Source organism: Vombatus ursinus, unplaced genomic scaffold (genome assembly GCF_900497805.2).
Source record: "Vombatus ursinus unplaced genomic scaffold, bare-nosed wombat genome assembly UNPS02014794.1, whole genome shotgun sequence".
Classification (NCBI taxonomy): domain Eukaryota; kingdom Metazoa; phylum Chordata; class Mammalia; order Diprotodontia; family Vombatidae; genus Vombatus; species Vombatus ursinus.
In genome coordinates this window covers 20,049,487-20,068,072 of record NW_020954572.1, presented here as the reverse complement: position 1 = coordinate 20,068,072, position 18,586 = coordinate 20,049,487, and the positions used below count along the sequence as shown (strand labels likewise).

General features: G+C 40.3%; 1 protein-coding gene across 1 annotated transcript in view; it reads right to left on the bottom strand.

Moving 5' to 3' along the window:
- The window catches only part of EHD4 (EH domain containing 4), a 94,692-nt gene extending 79,100 nt beyond the window's left edge, over positions 1-15,592 (bottom strand). Inside the window, exons 1-2 of the mRNA XM_027870111.1 lie at positions 15,333-15,592; positions 1,082-1,258 (exon numbers count right to left, since the gene is read on the bottom strand). Coding sequence (XP_027725912.1) covers positions 1,082-1,258; positions 15,333-15,568 — 413 coding nt within the window. The 5' untranslated portion in view covers positions 15,569-15,592. The remainder of the gene's footprint in view (positions 1-1,081; positions 1,259-15,332) is intronic.
- Between the last annotated feature and the right edge of the window lie 2,994 nt (positions 15,593-18,586).

Sequence of the window (18,586 nt, the reverse complement as noted above, 5' to 3'; positions counted from 1 at the left end):
GCACACTGACTCTCACAGTAATAACACAGATATATTAAATCCTCAGATAATCCAAAATTCCTTATAGCCAATAATTCCATATATCTCCCCCAAAGAACATTGACTAGAGTTGCTAGTAAGTATCAAAACTCCTTTTTTTGTTGTTCTGAAATTGTTTTTTATGTTAAACAAAAATGTTTTTAAAGAGGCATGTATTGGGGGGAGGAATGGGTATAATGCCAAAAAGAAGCCAGGTAATGGATAAGTCACCCCAGAGATCATTAAGATCTCACAAAACTTTGGGGATGAATTAATACAACCTTATAGCCAGTGCAAGGATCCATCCTACAGCACCCTTCTGAGAATGGACAGCATCTGTAAGTGACTAAGGGCTGATCCCTTAGCAAGGCAGCACATTTCCATTTTTGGATGGTTTTGATTAGAAAGGTCTTTCTTATAGTAAATCTGCCTCCTGCTAACTTCCACCCACTGGAAGTTCCGTGGCTACACAACGTAAATCTAATCTCTCTTCTGTGTAACAGTCAGTTCTTCAAGAGTTTAAGACCACTGTCATTTTCCTCCTTAGGTTCTCTCTTAGCCATGTTAAACATCGCCAGTTGCTTGAAGCATTCAAAAATATGAACTTTCAACTTTTCGGCAACCCTTTTCTCACCACACTTCAGCTCAACACTGTTGTTCTTAAAATATGGCTGCCACAATGGAATGTGACATTTCAGATGTGGTCTGACCAATATAGAACACAATAGCAATATTAGTTTCTGGCATATGGATGCTCTACTTCTAATAATTCTCTCATTAATGTAGCCTAATATTGCATTGAACTATTTAGTTTTGTCGGGGGAGGGAGGGTTTGGTAGCTGGTTCTGACTGTGGGCTCATATTAAACTTGGAGTCAACTAAAGGCTCTTTTTTTCCCACATGAACATCTGTTATGTTAATCCTGGTTACTCAAATCCAAAATATATTGCTCTACTGACTAAATCTAACTTAGTATTCTACACACAGTTGATTGCAGTTCAGAAGAAAAGAATCTTCCTTAGGACAAACATAACAACAAGACACACAATGAAGTCTTTCTTACCGGTTCAGGAATGCATTTCCAAAGCGACTAAGTTTTCGGAATGGCTTCTTGGGGTCTACAACTAATGCATTTCCAGGGGTGCAGCCTTCACTTTCTCCATACATTACAGCAATAAAAGAATCTGTTGTGGGTTCTGGACCAATCCTCATACCCGGAAAATCCTGCTCTAGTAAGTACCTAATAGGGAAAAGGAAAGGAGAGAAAAAAAAAAAAAAAAGAAAAGATGAACTTGTGGCACAAAGCAAGAGGCCAAAAAGCTTCCTGGAATTAAGGATTCCGGTACATGAGGCAAAATCATTTTGTAGGATGGGGCATACAGAGGATAGTCTGCCATGGTTAGATGAACCAGGCATCCTCCTGGGGACAATGAGAATGGGAAGAGTGAGAGAGACAAATGGACCTTCGTAGCAGAGTCACCAGAAAACTAAGGAAGTACACCCTGAATGCTGATGCTCTGGGGGGATAATTAGAACCTGTTCATCCCATTCTGCTTGCAATTCTTACCATTTTTTTGTTGTTTGTTGTTGTTTAGTCATTTCAGTCATGCCCAACTCTTTGTGATCCCATTTGTCATTTTCTTGGCAAAGATATTAGAATGGTTTGCTGTTTCCTTGTCTAGTTACATGACTTGCCCCAGGGTATGACCATTTTACAAAGAGGAAAAGCCAGAAACAACTTTCCAAGAAAGGAAAATGCTTGATATTTCACCATCTTGCTAACGAAGAACCATCAGAGTTTAAAATCTCTCTATTTGGCTTGGATCTAGCATCTGGGTAGGATTGATCAAACTTTCGATAGAGCTGCTTCTGAGATCACACTCTTTTCTAGCATGGTGCTTCTGAGAGCATGCTCTTTTCTAGCATGGTGTGCCACATTAGTAGGTACTTCTGTTGGCACATCAGGCTATAAACAGAAAGTGAAACTCATTCTGGGAGATGTACTGCTTCCTTATCACTGACAATGAATTACACCAGGGTCTCCTAGTATTTTTCTACTTACTGGCCCACTTACATATTTCTTAATTTGGTGCAGTATCCCAGGAGGCAGTGGTAGTAGTAAAGGACATTTCCATCAAAAATTAAGTAGGAAGGGGCAGGGAAAGGTTCAAACTAGATGTCACAGACCACTATATCCAATAATAATGATTAATAACAACAGTAACAGTAGCTCACATTTACATATTGCTTTACAATTCTCAGACTCATACAATGGACAGAAAGTCAGCCTCAGAGTCAGAGACTTACCTCTGACATATGCTGGCTGTGTGACCTGAGCAAGTTACTTAACCTCTCAGTGAGCAAGTCATTTAACTCTCTCAGACTAGAAATTGCGTAGAAATTGCCGACTGGCACCAGTAGAGTTTCCTCATCTTCAGGTTCCCTGTGCCAATATAATCACAGTTCCAGTCTCCATCTGTTTACAGTTGACCGTGCACTTTTCTCATAACCGTCCTGTAAGGTAGGTAGTCCAAGGATAACTATCTCCATTTTGCAGATTGGGACACTGAGGCACAGAGTTTAGGTGATTTGCTCGGGGTCATTCAAATTTTAAGTAATGAAGCTGGGACTTCAATCCTCATTCCTCTCACTGGACTGCAAGCGCAATGAATGGTCTTTCCATTATACTATAGTGGCCAAAGAAAGCCTTAGTGTAGGTTCCTACTGAGAAGGGTCAAGGGATGTACAGTAATAGAATAAGAAACATAGGAATGGTCTCAGTCAAGGGACTGTTGTGTCCATTGCCTAGCATGCTAAGACCTACCCATTCTTGTGAACTGACTATTGCACAGACTGTCAGATACAGCTGATGTGTTGGTTTATTTTGCTGAACCAATTTTTTTTCCTTTTTTAAAAAATTTTTCTTACAAGGGAAGTTTCACTCGGGAGGGGAGAGGAAGCAAGAAGGGATATATTTGGAAATTAATAGGATATAAAAATGAAAAACATTTAAAAAAAAAAAAGATGTACCTATTCTAATGATCTTCCAAACTTAGGTTGATTTTTCCCCCAAGTACAGTGTGTCCCAAAAGTCTTAGTGCTTTAGCAGCTTAAAGCTGCACTAAGACTTTGGGGACACATCTTGTATATATGGATATGTATATGTACATTTACACTTACACACACACACACACAGAGGCAGGCCTCAGGGTGAGGAGGGAAAGAAAAACCTTGAAGACTAATTTTGTTCTCTCTTCCTTTCTGACAGACTTTCTTCCTCCACAAATAAGAGCAGTTATGTGGGGGGGAGGAAAAAGGGAGGGGAGAAGAAAAAACCCTTGGAATGTATTGCCTGTGGGATAAAACAGTGGAATGAAATTTAAAACCCCAAAGAAGAACTACACATCATTCCTTACTGCCTTACAAAGCCCCAATTACAGTTCAATCTCAATGCTATGAAACCTTCCTTGTGTCTAGGCACATCTGGAAAAGAATGGGACTGTGGCTCAGAGGACAGTGGGCCAGGATCACCAGGTTATTTAGAAGGGGTGTTAAGAATTAATGCAGCACAGGCAGCTTGGTGGTGCCATAGTGCACACAGTGCTGGGCCTGGAGTCAAGAACATTCTTCTTCCCGAGTTCAGATCTGATCTCAGACACTTACGAGCTGTGTGACCCTGGGCAAGTCATTAACCCCATTGCCTCAGTTTCCCCATCTGTAAAGTGAGCTGGAAAAGGAAATAGCAAACCACTCCAGTATCTCTTCCAAAAAAATCCCCAATGGGGTCACCGAAGAGTAGGACATGACTAAAACCACTCAACCACACTGGGTTGGCACCCAGAAAACTGCTGATTTTATTTAAAGATTTCTAAGGAAGGAAATTATGCAATTTCACTTAGTCACACATTCCAGTGTCAGACAATCATTTGAGGTAGAAATGTTTTTGTATCTAACCTAAGACCAGATGGACTTGACCCACCACCATGGAGGAAGTCTGACGGACGTCAGTGTGCCGTTTGTCGGACAGGGTGGAGAGGGGATTCTTTTTCAGGTTGTGCAATATGACTTCTGAAGTCCATTCCAATGCTGAGATTCTATGAATTCCTAGCTAGGATAGCCAAGCATAAATAGGATCTTCTTAAGCCAGGCTCTTTTATGCTGGGGACTCCCCTGTATGGTCTTCTGAAACACTAACCTAAATCAAGTCCAATAAACCTCATTAATTTGGAATAAATGGGGTGTGGGTATCAGTCTAGAACAGTGGAAAATAGGAATTTTACTTTTAAAATGAGGTATTATGACTTTTGAGTACACAAAGTAACAGGAAGAGCTAAGATTTCTGTAAATCCTTCCAGAACTGCTTTAATAAGTAGATGCATTGTTTGTAAGTAATGCACAGATTGTATGCATGGAAATGAGTGCCACCAAAGTGAAAATGGCACAAAATGTACAAAAATCTTCATTGGCTCCCAATTGCCTCTAGAATAAAATGCAACCTCCTCAGGGCCCTCTACCTCAAGGTCTCTACCATCTGGCTCCAACCTACCTTTCCATCCTGATTTCAATTTAATTAAATTCAATACAACATTTATTAAGCCACTGCTATGTGCCGTGCACTGATGCCTCTGCCCTTTGGGTTACAAAGACAAAAAAACCCAAACATTCCCTGTTTTCATGCACTTTGCCCACCAGCCAAACTAGAATATTAGCTCTTCCTCAACCTTAGCCCATCCCTTCCAGCTTCCATGTATGTGTGCAGGCTATCCCCACGCCCTGTTCATTTTAGCTTATTAAATTCTTTCTTCAAGGATTAGTGCAGGTACCACCTCCTCCAAGAAGTCTCTCTACTCCCCAGGTGAAAGTGATCTCTCCCACATCAAAATTTCTTAGAGTATACTCTCTGAATTTCTCCTTAGCTCTTATTACAGTCTACCACATACCATCCCTATCTCTGCACCGTGTTAGACTGTGAATTTGAGTTTGGCAGTTATATCATTTTTAAGATTGGCAGTTATATATCATTTTTCATGAGTGCATAGCACAATCCCTTCCACATTTGTTGTTGTTGAGCCCTTTTGCAGTTGTATCTGACTCTCCATGACACCATTTGGGGTTTTCTTGGCAAAGATATCAGAGTGGTTTGCCATTGCCTTTTCCAGCTCATTTTACAGATGAAGAACTGAAGAAAACAGGGTTAGGTGACTTGCCCAGGGTCACAGAGCCAGTACGTGTCTGAGATCATATTTGAACTCAGGAAGATGAGTCTTCTTGACTCCAGGCCTAGCACTCTATCCACTTTACCACCTAGCTGCCCTTCCTTTTCACATAGTGGGCATTTAATTAATGTATGCTGAATTGAAAAGAAATAAAAATATTGCCCCACAAAAATGACTTTGTAAAAGTCAATTAAACCTATCTCCCAATGATGCTGTAATGGGGAAGAGCTAAGGAGACACTAATCCTACCTCCTCATTAAAAAGGTCTACTGATCAGGACTGTCTTACCCTCACACTTATAAATTGTTTTACTCCTGTCTAATAAAAGCAGCTCAGAGTTAGAATTGGGGGCAGCCTCGTTCCAACCTTGCCTTGGGGTACCAATAAACTCCTTTTGTCTTAAGAAAAAGTCAATCAAGCTTTTCTTAAATGACCATAAAATGAGGGAATTGAATGCTATGATCTCTAAGGTGCCTTTTAAATTTAAAATAATTTGATGATTATCTATTTTGCTTATGTTACTAATTTGCTTACTGAACTTCTATTTTTTAATAGATGGAAAAAAGGTAAACTTTATCACAACCCTTGTCAAAATGATAATTTCCAGGATCATTACAGTTTAGTGTATGTAGTTTACTTCAATAACCAATGGGTGGGTTGGTCATTAGAAGCACTTGAAGAGGGTAAGGAAGAGGGTCCTGAGATGGACAAAGTAATCCTAACAAGGAAAAGTCATCACATACTGTCTCTGTGTAAGTCAGTTTTACTTTGAAGTTTTTTTCTTTATGACTCCTTGGGGCAGGAAGGGTAATGGGACATGTCTGGGGTGTGAAAAACAAAAACAAAAAACAGAAGGCATAAAATAAAGCCTTTTTTTTTTAAAAAAAAAAAAGTCATTACAGTACTGAAGTCTGAAATTTTGATCTATATCTTGACATTCAAACAGGTTGGATCTGTTTTAACTCCAAACTTTACAAGCAAGTTTCACTAGAATATAATTATTTTGCCTAAGAAGAACTTAAATGCTAGAACCCTGAACCGGGCTGTATTTGGCGGGGAGGGGGGGAGGTGTTGTAGTAGGATTTTATTTTGTGTTTTTTTTTTTAAATAAATTTTAAAATTACTATCATGGCAAACTTTGGCTAATACTGAGAATGCTAGCAGAATTGGTTTAATTAAGGATAGAATATAAAAACACAACATGAACAATCAAGAATTCCTATATCATCATGGGGGAGAGGCATAGGAAGGGAGACATTTGCCAATCTAACAACTTGGTTTTTCATATAGTACTTGCTCAAGAAACCCTAGAACAGTCACAAAGAAATTTAATTTAAGGAACCAAGAAGTGTCTTGGCCTTGAAAAATCCTTCCTGTTTGTGCGTGTAACTGCCTTCAGATAGCACTGGACCATGGTCACAGGAGGTGCACAGATGGCCCCAACTCTAGGGCTCCCTAATTTTGTAAGGAGAGTCCCACTTTAGCATAGAATGTCATCCTTCCTCTTCGAACCTTCAGGTAGACAACAAATGTTCTAATTTGAGAATCTATTTGATATTTTCATGCAACTCTTCATATAGTTTCAGTGACCAATTCTGCTGATGACTCCAGGCCTGATCCTGCTTCTGAGTTTCATTCTTGTATTTCCAGTGGCTCAATGGTAATTTCCACCTTGGGGTCTCATCAACTCAAATTGAACATGTCAAAATCAAACTTACAATCTTTCTTCCCTGACTTCCCTATTTCTGTTAATTCAGTTCAACAAAAAGTATATCGTGTGCCTACTATATGCTAGGCACAGAGGGATACAGAGAAGAAACAATGTCACCATCCTCTAGGGGTTTACTCTCTTCTCTAAGTCACAAAAGCTTGAAAGCACAAGGTTTTTTTGGACTCCTCCCTGTTATCTGCTCTCTCTATCTAGTCATTAGGTTCTATTTCATCCTTCATAATCGCTAGATTCATCTTCTCCTTTCTATCCCTATGTGGTACCACTTTGGTTCAGGCCGTGATTATCTCATGCCTGGACAACTACAATGACCTCCTAGGTGATCTTCTGTTTGGTCTCTCCCCACTCTAATCTATCTTGAATGTTGCTACCAGATTCATTTTCCTAAAGAACAGACTACATCATTCCCCTCCTACCAAAAAACCAACCAGCCAACCCTTTCATGGACCCTAAAATTCTTTAGCCTGGTGTTTAAGGCTCTTCCCAAGATGGGCCATGTTGATCCTTGTGACCTAAGCTCCCATTATTCCCTGCCCTGCCTTCTGCTCTTGTCAGATTTGTTTCCTACTTTCTCCCTACCCATCTAAGCACATCACATTTTTTTTTCTTTTTTAAGGCAATTGGGGTTAAGTGACTTGCCCAAGGTCACACAGCTAGTAAGTGTCAAGTATTTGGTCTAAGGCTGGATTTGAACTCAGGTCCTCCTAACTTCAGGGCTCTATCCACTGAATCACCTAGCTGCCCGCCACATCACGTTTTCCATCCTTGCTATTCTCTGTATGAAAATGTCCTCTGTCAATGTCCTGGCTACTGAAATTCTACCCATAAGGCCTGATTCAAATGCTACTTTCTCCATATAGCCTTTCATGATTGTTTCAATTAAAAATGATCTCTCCCCTCTCAGAGGTTAAGTCACTTGGCCAAGGTCACACAGGTAAAAGAAAAGAGTAGAACCAGTTCTGTAACCCATGGTTCTCTATCTTCAAATCCAATGTTCTTTCTACTTTTCCATGTTGACTCTCCATGTGCTGGGAGCCATCTTGCATCACCCTCACATACTTGACCACAAGGGTAACAATGGGCATGAAGCTAGTGGTGCTGTAAAGCTGTTGTGGCTATTCAGGCCATCAATGATCCAGCACAAGAGACTTTCCTGATTGCCATTCAGGAAGAATTCATGGGACGCTGTTATGTTTCAAGGTCATCTCTGATCCTTTTTGGCCATCGTCATAAGTAGTTTAAGTATTCTCCCTTTCCCTTTTTAACTACTCGCATATATTTTTTCTCCCATTAGCTAACTTTTGAAGATACCTCCTACCCTTCATTATTCAATTTTACATAGTGACAAATACTTTCATCATAATATTAATACAAACTCACACATAGCACTTTACAGTTCCAAGCTGTTTCCTTTACATTAAACCCTATGAGGTATCTGATGTAAGCCTATGTTCTTACAGATAAGGAAATTCTGACTCAGAGGAGCTGACTTGACCATAATCACATATCTAGGAAGTGCCCCAGATGGGAATTCAAATTCAGGTTTCCTGATTCCAAGGGCAGACCTCTATCCAATAGATGCAGGGTAACTCTTTCATTCATCTTCTGTTCTTTTTTCAGCCTTTCCTGAGTTTACAGCACTTGTAAAAGAGATGTCTTAGAAAACATGTCACTTTCAGAGTAGCAGAACCAGGACTACTGTTAACAACTCCACAAGGTTTTAATTGCTGATGTTTTTGTCTTAAATCTGCTTTGCCTTTCAAAGAAAAAAAAAACCCCCAAAACAAACAAGCGTATAATCTCAACTCACAAAAACCAACGTACTTCTAAGAGAAGGAAGAACTAAAACCTGCCAACCACTCAGCTATAGAGAAAAGACTTGTTGTTTGTCTCCCAGGCTCTTCCAAAGCTGCAAACTCTAAGTCTGAGGGGTCTCTATGACTTTGCCTGCCACAAGGGTTCAAAGAAACATGATGTTACAGGAAGGCTAAGGAATTTAATCTCATATTCCACAGACACATCAATTTCCTCATATATATATGCATGTTGAGTTGAAGTTTCTGCTCCTTGTTCCTGATTTCTAGCTGAGAGAACCTAGGTTCTCAGAGGCATCTTCCCATTCTAGCAATGACCTGAAGTCCAGCTAGCAACACAAAAGATACAAATCTGAGTTCTAAGTTAGGAAGAGGGAATAGGTTCCCAGTTCAGTGCTTCAGTCTTGTAGGACTTGGACGTCAGCCTAGCCTGAGTGGCCCCAATCTAGTGACACCAGACTCAAGGAATAATTCTGAAGGGAAGAGATACTGAAAGGTTTCTTTCCCGTTTCAGAACCATGGTTCTTTCACTTTAGAAAGGCTGTAAAAAAGTTTTGCTTTATGGTAAAACAAAACAAAAAACTCTGCTATTTGTTCAATGAGTTTTTCCTCTCATTTTCTCTCAAATATGGGCAGAGGTAAAGAAAAGAATCTCAGTTCAATGTACCTCACCCACTTTGAAAATTGCAATCTCCCTTAAGCCATTGAAAAAGTAAACAGTCTTATCAGTTGTCAGCACTTAAATAGTTTCCATGTTGCCCTAAGAAGTTTGCTACATAAATTCTTTCCTTTTTATTTTTCCCTTCAGTTAAGTCAGGTGAGATGTTACCATGAAGAATGCCGGCTTGAATAAATTCTGAGGTCAATTCCATGTTTAAAACTATCCAGAAAAGGAAAATACATTGTTCAAGTGGCCGGGCACCAGCAGTCTGAAAACGTATGTCTCTCTGTGCATTTTTAGGGTCTTCACCTCTCTGGCAGGAGGTGAGGGGCATATTTCGTTTTCATTCTTTTGGCCATGTGGGTTATCATTGCATTGTTCAGAGTTCTAAAGTTTTTCAGAGTTGCTTTTCTTTATAATATCATTATCACTGCCTAAGTCATTCTCCCACTCCTGCTCATTTTGTTCTTTATCAGTTCATTAAGGTCTTCCCATTTTCCCCCTGAAACTGTCCATTCCATTATTTCTCATGGTGTGACAATATTCCATTATATTCATATGCCATTCCCCAACAGGACAACTTCTTAGTTTCTAGTTTTTGGTACCATGAAAAGAGGTACATGCACCTATTCTACATTACATCTATAGATCCTTTTGCTCTTTCTTTGATTTCTTTAGGGTAAAGGCCTAGAAATAGAATAGCTTGACCAAAAAGTATGCACAGTTTGGGAACTTTCTGGGCATAGTTCCAAATTACTTTCTAGAATGGATGCATTCACTGTTCCATCATGAGTGTACTAGAGTACCCACTTTTCCACAGCCCCTTCAACATTTGTCATTTTCCTCTTTTGTTTTCCTTGCCAGTCTGATAGTAAACCTTCATTTTCTCATCTGTAAAACTGGGATAGGGTCTTGATCTGTGATTTCTTTGCTGTAGGGAATTCCCAAGTGAGGAAACTCCTTATACCAAAGCAAGTCTGTGCTTTCTCTATAACTGAAGGCTTAGAGAGTTGCTTAGAGCACTAAGATGTCCAGTCTAACCCCTTCATTTTACAGATAAGGAAACCAAGGCACAGAGAGGTTAAGTGATTTGCTAAGGTCATACAACTGAGTGACAGAGTGAGGATTAAAACCCATGTCTCCTGACTCCAAATCCAGTGATCACACTTTTGACCCTACTGAACTCTCATTTATTATGCCTTTTCTCCAAAGAGTTCAGCCTTTTTTTCTTTCTAATTCTTTTCTATTTTCAAACCAAACTCAGATCTTCCCTATCCTAACAAAACTTTTCCTCCATCCTATTGGCCATTCCAACTACCTACTGAGTAATCTTGGTCCTGTTTGATGCTCCAACTACTTGAGCTTATCTTGCCTAATTACAAGGTCATTTAGGGAAGGGGTTGGGGAAAAAGCATTTATTAAGTATCTACTACATGCCAAGCACTATGCTAAGCACTTTGAAAATATTATCTCATTTGATCCTCACAATAACCTTGGGAGGTAGATGCTATTATTAGCACCTGATTTTACAGTGAAGGAAACTGAGGCAGGCAGAGGTTAAATGACTTGCCCAGACTCACCTTTCTGAATTCAAATCTGGCCTCAGACACTTACTAGCTGTGCGGCTGTGGACAAGTCACTTAACCCTGTCTGCCTTGGTTTCCTCATTTGTAAAATGAGCTGGAGAAGGAAATGGCAAACCCCTCTAGTATCTTTGCCAAGAAAACCCTAAATGAGGTCATGAAGAGTCAGACAGGACTGAACAACAACTTCTTTAACAAACTCTGTTAATGAAAATTGTTTCCCTCCAAATGACAAAGATAAAAGCAGGGAGGATATTTCCAAAATGATGACACATCAATATTTAAACCAACTACATTTCTACTGAAGTTCATTCATTACTTTTTAGTGTTTTCTAATTGATGTCTTATTTCTTACTTGGACTGTAGCTGACTAAGAATGCAATGTATCATCTTCAAGTTCGTAAAGCTTCAGGTTAGTGTTTAATAAGCGATTAGTAAGAGCACACACAAGTCATAATGACAAAAACAAACTGGTATAACAACACCAGCTCCTCTGAACAAGTAAGATCTGGGGTACCATAATTATATATTATGCACTTACACTGTGCCTTTTATCTATAGATGTCATGGAATTCCCATCACCCACCTAGGTGCTGGTCACTTATCATATGGTTTTATTACTTGTAAATTTAAAAGTTGTCCAATGTAACTAAATCTTCAAATGTAAAATTTATTTGCTACCTTTCAGGCTTAGATTTCTGGTAGAGAACATTATACGTAAATTTAAAAATAGATTTAGAAGTACCCCTTCTAGTCCCCTCCAAAAAAAAAAAAATCACGTACATTGCTTATTCATGTCCTACAAAGCTCAGAGGATTTCAGAGTTGAAAGGTTCTTTAGGGGCCATCTAATTCAATCCATAGCTAAACAAAAATCACCTCTCTAGCATCCCCATCCAGGGGTGATCCAACCTTTGCTTGAAGACCTGTAACAAGGAGGTCCTTGTTACTTCTGCAAGTAGTCTGTTCCACTTTGGGAGTGCCAATTATTAGAGAATTTTTCCTTACATGGAACAAAAACCTGTTTCTTGGAGCCTCTACACACCGCTTTTGATTCTGCTCTCTTGGGCCAACGAGAACAGAGCTAAGCCTTCTACCCATGTGGCAGTTCTTTAAAAAGTTAAAGGTAACTACCATGTCTCCCCAGTTCAGCTCCCTTCTTTCCATTCCCGTACCCCCACATAGTCTTGCTTTCCCAGGCTAAACATACCTAGGTCCTTCAATTGATCCCTGTAATTAATAATAATAATAACAACTTATTTATATAGCATTTATCCTCAACCAACCAACCCTAGTAGGCAGGTGCCCTTATTATCCCCATTTTAAAGATGAGGAAACTGAGGCTGAGAGAGGTTAAGTGACTTGTCCAGAATCACACAGTTAGTTAAGGGCCTGAGGCAGGATTTAAACTCAGGTCTTCCTGACTCCAGGCTCTAGCCTAGCTGCCTTCAAGCATGTGTGGCATGAAGATCCCCAGGACCTTCACCACCATGGTTGACCTCTGGATCCCCTTCAGTTTATCAACGTGTTTCTTAGAACACACAATTTGAATTCTAATTTCATTAACAGATCTTGTTTATGCCACAGGCATAAATACACTAATATAGTCTTAAGATTTACAAAAATTTTCCTTACAAAAACACTTCGAGGTAGGTAGTGTGGGTATTCTTATCCCCATTTTACAGATGGAGAAGAAGTAGGGAGTAGTGGGGAGACAACTGGCCTCCAAGTCAGGAAAACTTGGACTTAAGTCTGGCCTCTGACACTGGCTTTGTGACCTTAGAAAAGTCACTTCACCTCTTAGTGCTCTAGGCAAATCTCTAAGCCTACAAAAGTGCTGACCTACATTGATGGTGAGTATTCCTCACCAAGAACACCCTACACTACACTGGTCTAGCCCAAATCAAAAATATTGTGTATATGTATGCACATGAGGGGGCATCTAGGTGGCCCAGTAGATGGAGCTCCGGCCTTGGAGTCAGGAGGACCTGAATTCAAATTTGACCTCAGATACCTGACACTTACTAGCTATGTGGCCCTGGGTAAGTCACTTAATCCCAATTGCCTCACCAAAGGGAAAAAAAAGCATACAAATATCCACTCATACATAAATATACATCCATGCAGTCAACACACAAATGTCCTATAATGACAACTACATTTTTCTACATTTATAGGAACTATTCAGGCTACTTGGGCAGAAAAAAAGAGGTTACTGTCTAACGGAGATGACATGCAGCTAAATACGGAAACAACCTAACTCTCAAATCCCTGTAGAGTTTGTATCATTTATGAAGTGGTTTCTAAACTTTTTTTTGTCCTAGGAAAACTGGGAACAATGTATAAATATTCAATAACTATGTTTCAAGACAAACCCGGAAGAGCAAAAGAAAACAAATCTTGTCAAGATGTGATGAAGTTAGTTTTGTTGAGGAATTCATTTAGTAGTAAAATAACTGCCTCAAAATCAAATACCGTTTTAAGGAAAATTATTTCACATGAAAAGTTGAAAACATCTGTAGTTTCCTTAGAGGCAGTTATTGACTGGAATCACAGGATCCATGTAACTGCTTGCTTTTAGTAACAGTGTAAGCACTATAAATGTTTTCAGTTGTCAGGGACAAAGAAGAAACTTCCCACCTAAGGAAATGGAAACTTTAATGAAATACTGCCATTTACCCCAACAGGGAGCAAAGCTGGCATGGTTATTCTCACTACCTTGTCCTAAACTCCAGATCATCCCTGAAATAAGAAGTGAGTAGAAACAAGGACTGGATAGAGCCCTGGACTTGAGGTTAGGAAGACCTGCGTTTGAATCCCACCTGACTCTTAACTAGCTGTGTGGTCCTAGATAAATCATTTACCTCTCTAGGTCTCAGTTTACACATTCATAAAATGAAGTAGTACAAATCTTGAAAGGTAGCACGGCTTAGTGGATAGGGTTGAACGTATAGTCAGGATGACCTGGGCTCAGAGCCCCAGCTCTGCCTCTGACCCATCCTAGCTATGTGATCATAGATAAGTCACACCTTATGAAGATGCTCAAATGAGATAATCTACATACAACACTTTTAAATCTTCATGCTCTATATGAAATGTCAGTTATTATTATTATTAATTGTAGTTACAGAGGGCAGGTGAGCTTAAGGGAGCTAAATTGTTGTTACTATGGAATGTGGTGATAGAAGTAATCTTAGTTATCAAAGACATACAAAGGTTAATCTGAAGACAGGAGGTTCAAATCCTGCCTCCACTACTATTTGGGTGAGTAGCTTATCCTCTCTAGAACTTAAGTTTCCTCCTCTGTAAAATGAGGGGGTTAGATTATATGATCTCTGAAGTTCCTTCTAGCCCTAAATTCTAAGATCTCGAATCCCATGTCCAATAGAGATAAGACCCTCTAATCTACTCCCCTTCCTCCCACCTTTATACTAACATACCAAATACCCCTAAAACCCTTATGCTGCCTACACCAATCTCCCAAGTGTCCCTTGTCCTTCTCCCACTAAATCATGGAGCTATTTCTGTTCTGTCTCATCCCTTCCATTCAGCTCTGTTGGGACAGCTAGGGGCCAGCTTTCTGCCAGCTTAGGATACAGAACCCTGAGAAAAGAGTTATAGAAACAACATGGGAATAGAAGGCAGCAGCTACCAGGACTTTTTTTTTTTTTTTTTGCTGGCATGGTGATTAGTAAGCAGGTGATCATCGTCTTCCTTAGGACTGTTGGGATGACTCCCAGCTGCAACTTAAGATGAAAGCACTAAGGGGCACTAAACTTAGAATAGGTTCTGGGTAGGGAGCCCGAATTTACAGAGAGCATGTAAGGGAGGGTAAGGTAGCGGAGAGGAAAAGAGGAAGTTCTGAGTAGTGTAGATAGTAGAGGGAGAGAGTTCAGATAGGGCTGGAGATCTAAGGTCCACGGACTTGTGTGTGCAGATAGATTTAGAGATAGATAGATAATTGTATTTCAACATAATTGGTTTTCCTTTGTAATCTTATGCATTTAGTTACTCATTATTCTCAGAGTTTGTTTATAGGCTAATCTGCCAAAGGGTTGTAGGCACAAAAAAAAAGGTTAAGAAACTCCTGAAAGAAGAGAAAAGAAAGAATTAGAAGGAGAGGATTGGAATAGAGAGAAAAGGCATTAGAGGATCCCCAAGGAGGTGAGGCTAAGGCAGGACACGAGAAATGGTGTTACTAATTCCAGGAATTAATTAGCCGGACTGCACAGGCAAGGCTTGCAGCTCGGGGGAAGGAGGGGGGCTTTGGGGACCAGCGACTGTCAAGCCAACGAGGACGAGGGTCAGTTACCGGATGAAGGTGGTCTTGCCCGTGCTGTACTGGCCCACCAGCAGCACCATGGGCTTGTTGTCGAAGTCAGCGTCCTCCAGCGCCGGCGAGTGGAACTCATGGAAGCGGTACGCCTCCTCCAGCGGCAGCACCTTGCGCAGGTAGAGCGAGCGCAGGCCGCCCGTCACCGTCTGCACCGCGTCTGCCCCGCCGGGCCGCTCCCGCCCGCCCGCCTGCCGCCCCATCCAGCTGAACATCCTGCTGACGCCCGCCCGACTCGCTCCCGGCCCCGCCCTGCCTCCGCTCTAGACCCCGACCCCTCAGCGAAGCGCTGCGTGGCCCCGACAGCTGGATGGAACGAATGAGCCACGGGGCGCCCGCGCTGCCACCGCCCCAAGCCCGGTCCCCGCCCCCCGAGGCCTTGTCCAATCGTCCTCAGCTACGTCATGAATTCACCTTCTCCGTTCAGGAGGTTCCCCTCGGGCTCCTTCCTGGTTGGGTGTTTTCCAGACCACCAGCCTATGGAGAGGAGCTTCCTCATGAATTATTAATAAAGGAGCCGGGCATGCCGCTTTCCCAGTGGCTCTGGGACTGCGCTCTTGCTAAGTGACCTACTCTTTGACTCTCCCTCCTGGCCTCATAGCATTTGCTTCCGGACAAGTCAGAGAATCTGTAGGCTCACTTTTACATAGCCTGTTACAAACCACTCTAGGTATATTTGATTCTGACGTTCTCGGGGAGAGTACAAGTCACATCACTTCATCCCAAAGTGGCCCATTTACATTCCTCACATATAAGAACGACAACACACACATACACACACGTATATAAACTGGACATGTATATGTAGTATGTGTACATACACACACACAGCCAGTTCTCGGCTTGCCTTTTATCTTTCCTTATATCCCCAGGGCTTAGAACAATGCTAGGCACAGAAGAGGTGCTAATTAAATGCTAATTGACTGACTTTCTGTGACTTATATTTAACTAAATTCTCTCACTATCATCTAATTTCTTCTTGCTTGGACCTCTGTGGTGATAGAAAATTGCTCACTGTCTTCATTATGACCTTTTTCATTGACATAGAATTGACTCTTTTCTAGTAAAAAACAAAAAAAAATCAAATATACATACAAACACATATAGTTTTGCGATTTGTAAAGTGCTTTACATATAATATCCCATTTGATCTCGCTGACTTCTAGTGAAAAGAAAAACAAAAACGACCAACCTATCATATTCATATACAATATATATACATACATATATATGCATCCATGTATGTATGTATATGTTAGGGTTTGCAAAGCACTTTACATTTGATCTCACTGATACATTATCTCAAGGATACCAGATGTTTCCTCTCCATTTCGGTGCCTTTGACATTTCCCAAGCCTGAAATGCACTCTCCTCATCTCTACCCCTTAGAATATCTGTTATCTTTCAAAGCTCAGCTCAAACCGTCTCCTTCCTATGAGGCCTTTCCTCTTGTCCCCATCTGTTAGTACTTCTCTTTTATTTAGTTAGTTATTTAGTTAGTACCTCTCCTTTATTTAGTTATATACATACATGTAATTTTCCTCATAGAAGGTAAGTTCTTTGAGGGCACAGACAAATTTTTTCTTTGTATTCCCAGAGCCTAACCTAATGTCTAGCCCATGGTGGGAACTTAATAATTGCTTGTGATTAGTGCTTCTCTTTTCTCAACTGTAAAATAAAAGGGGCTGGACTAGATTACCTGTATGATGCCTTGCAACTCTGAAGTCTACAGAAGTCTTATTATACCATTTTACAGATGAAGAAACTGAGGCTCAGTGGGTATTGACTAATGTTGCACCAAATAGTAAGTGGCAGAGCCAAGTCTCAAATCCCAATCTTCTCAAGAGGTCAATACAGTGCTTTCCTCCCTATCCTATAAAGCACCACAACATAGAACAAGCCCCAAGAGATGATTCCTCTGCCTCTAGAACCCTTGATTGTCCAAGGCACATGGTAGTTGGTTCCAATTGACTTTCAGTCGCGTTTTTCCTTTTTGTAGGTCATGTGGTCCAGTCTTCTGCCTTCAAGCAGGTAAGGTATTATTATTATTCCCATTTCATAGATGAAACAACCAAGGCCCAGAGATCTTTTTTTTTCAGAAGATTTAAAAAGTTTTATTCATATTTCATTTTTACAATACATTTAAATTATTCCTACTTTGTGAAAGGTTTTTATAGCAAGAGTAAAACAGTGAAGTAAAATTAATAATACAGTGATGTCGTCTGAAATTGCAATTAACACTTCTCAACATTCCCCATCACTATTTTCAAAAATTAAGAGAAATCAGTTTTCTGAAAAATTTTTATTGTAACAAATATGCGTAATAAAATTCTAATTCCCACAATGGTTGAATAAAAAAAAAAGTATGTCTCATTCTATACCCTAAATTTTTCACATTTCTGTAATGAATAGCATATTTCACCACCAATCCTCTGGAATCAGATAGTCATTTTCTTGATCATAGTTCATTCAGCTTTCAAAGTTGCTTTTTTTTTCTTTTCTTTTCTTTTTTTTTTGGTGAGGCGATTGGGGTTAAGTGACTTGCCCAGGGTCACAGAGCTAGTAAGTTTCAAGTGTCTGAGGTCAGATTTGAACTCAGGTCCTAGCTGTGCTGCCCCCCCCTTTTTTTTTACAGTGTTCTTATTGTTTAAATCCTTTCCTTGGTTCCATTCATTTCATTTTTAATCAGTTTATAAGACTCTTCAAAATTGTTCATTTTTATAATATTGATGATAGGGAATAAACTTACTCTGGTTCTGCTTACTTCACTCTGCATTGGTTCAAGCAAGTCTTTCATTTAAAAGAAATTCCATTAAAATTTCATTGATGTTTTCTGTTTCCTTTTTTGGGGGGGGGCAAGGCAATGGGGTTAAGTGACTTGCCCAGGGTCACACAGCTAGTAAGTGTTATGTGTCTGAGGCTGGATTTGAACTCAGGTCCTCCTGAATCCAGGGCGGGTGCTCTATCCACTGTGCCACCTAACTGCCCCTGTTTTCTGCTTCTTACATGACCATAGTATCCCACGTATGGTTCTCTCCCCCACCCTCTTACTGGTTCCCCAGAGCCATCCCATAAAACAAATAATGGTTTGTTTGGTTTTTAGGGAGAGAGAAAAAAATCAGCATAATTAGTCAATAGAAATGAGAAAGCCCCAAAACTGTGTAGTGTGTAACATCTGTGGACTTCTCACTGCCATCAAGTTGTAGGTTGGGGGTATCTTTTCATATCTCTTC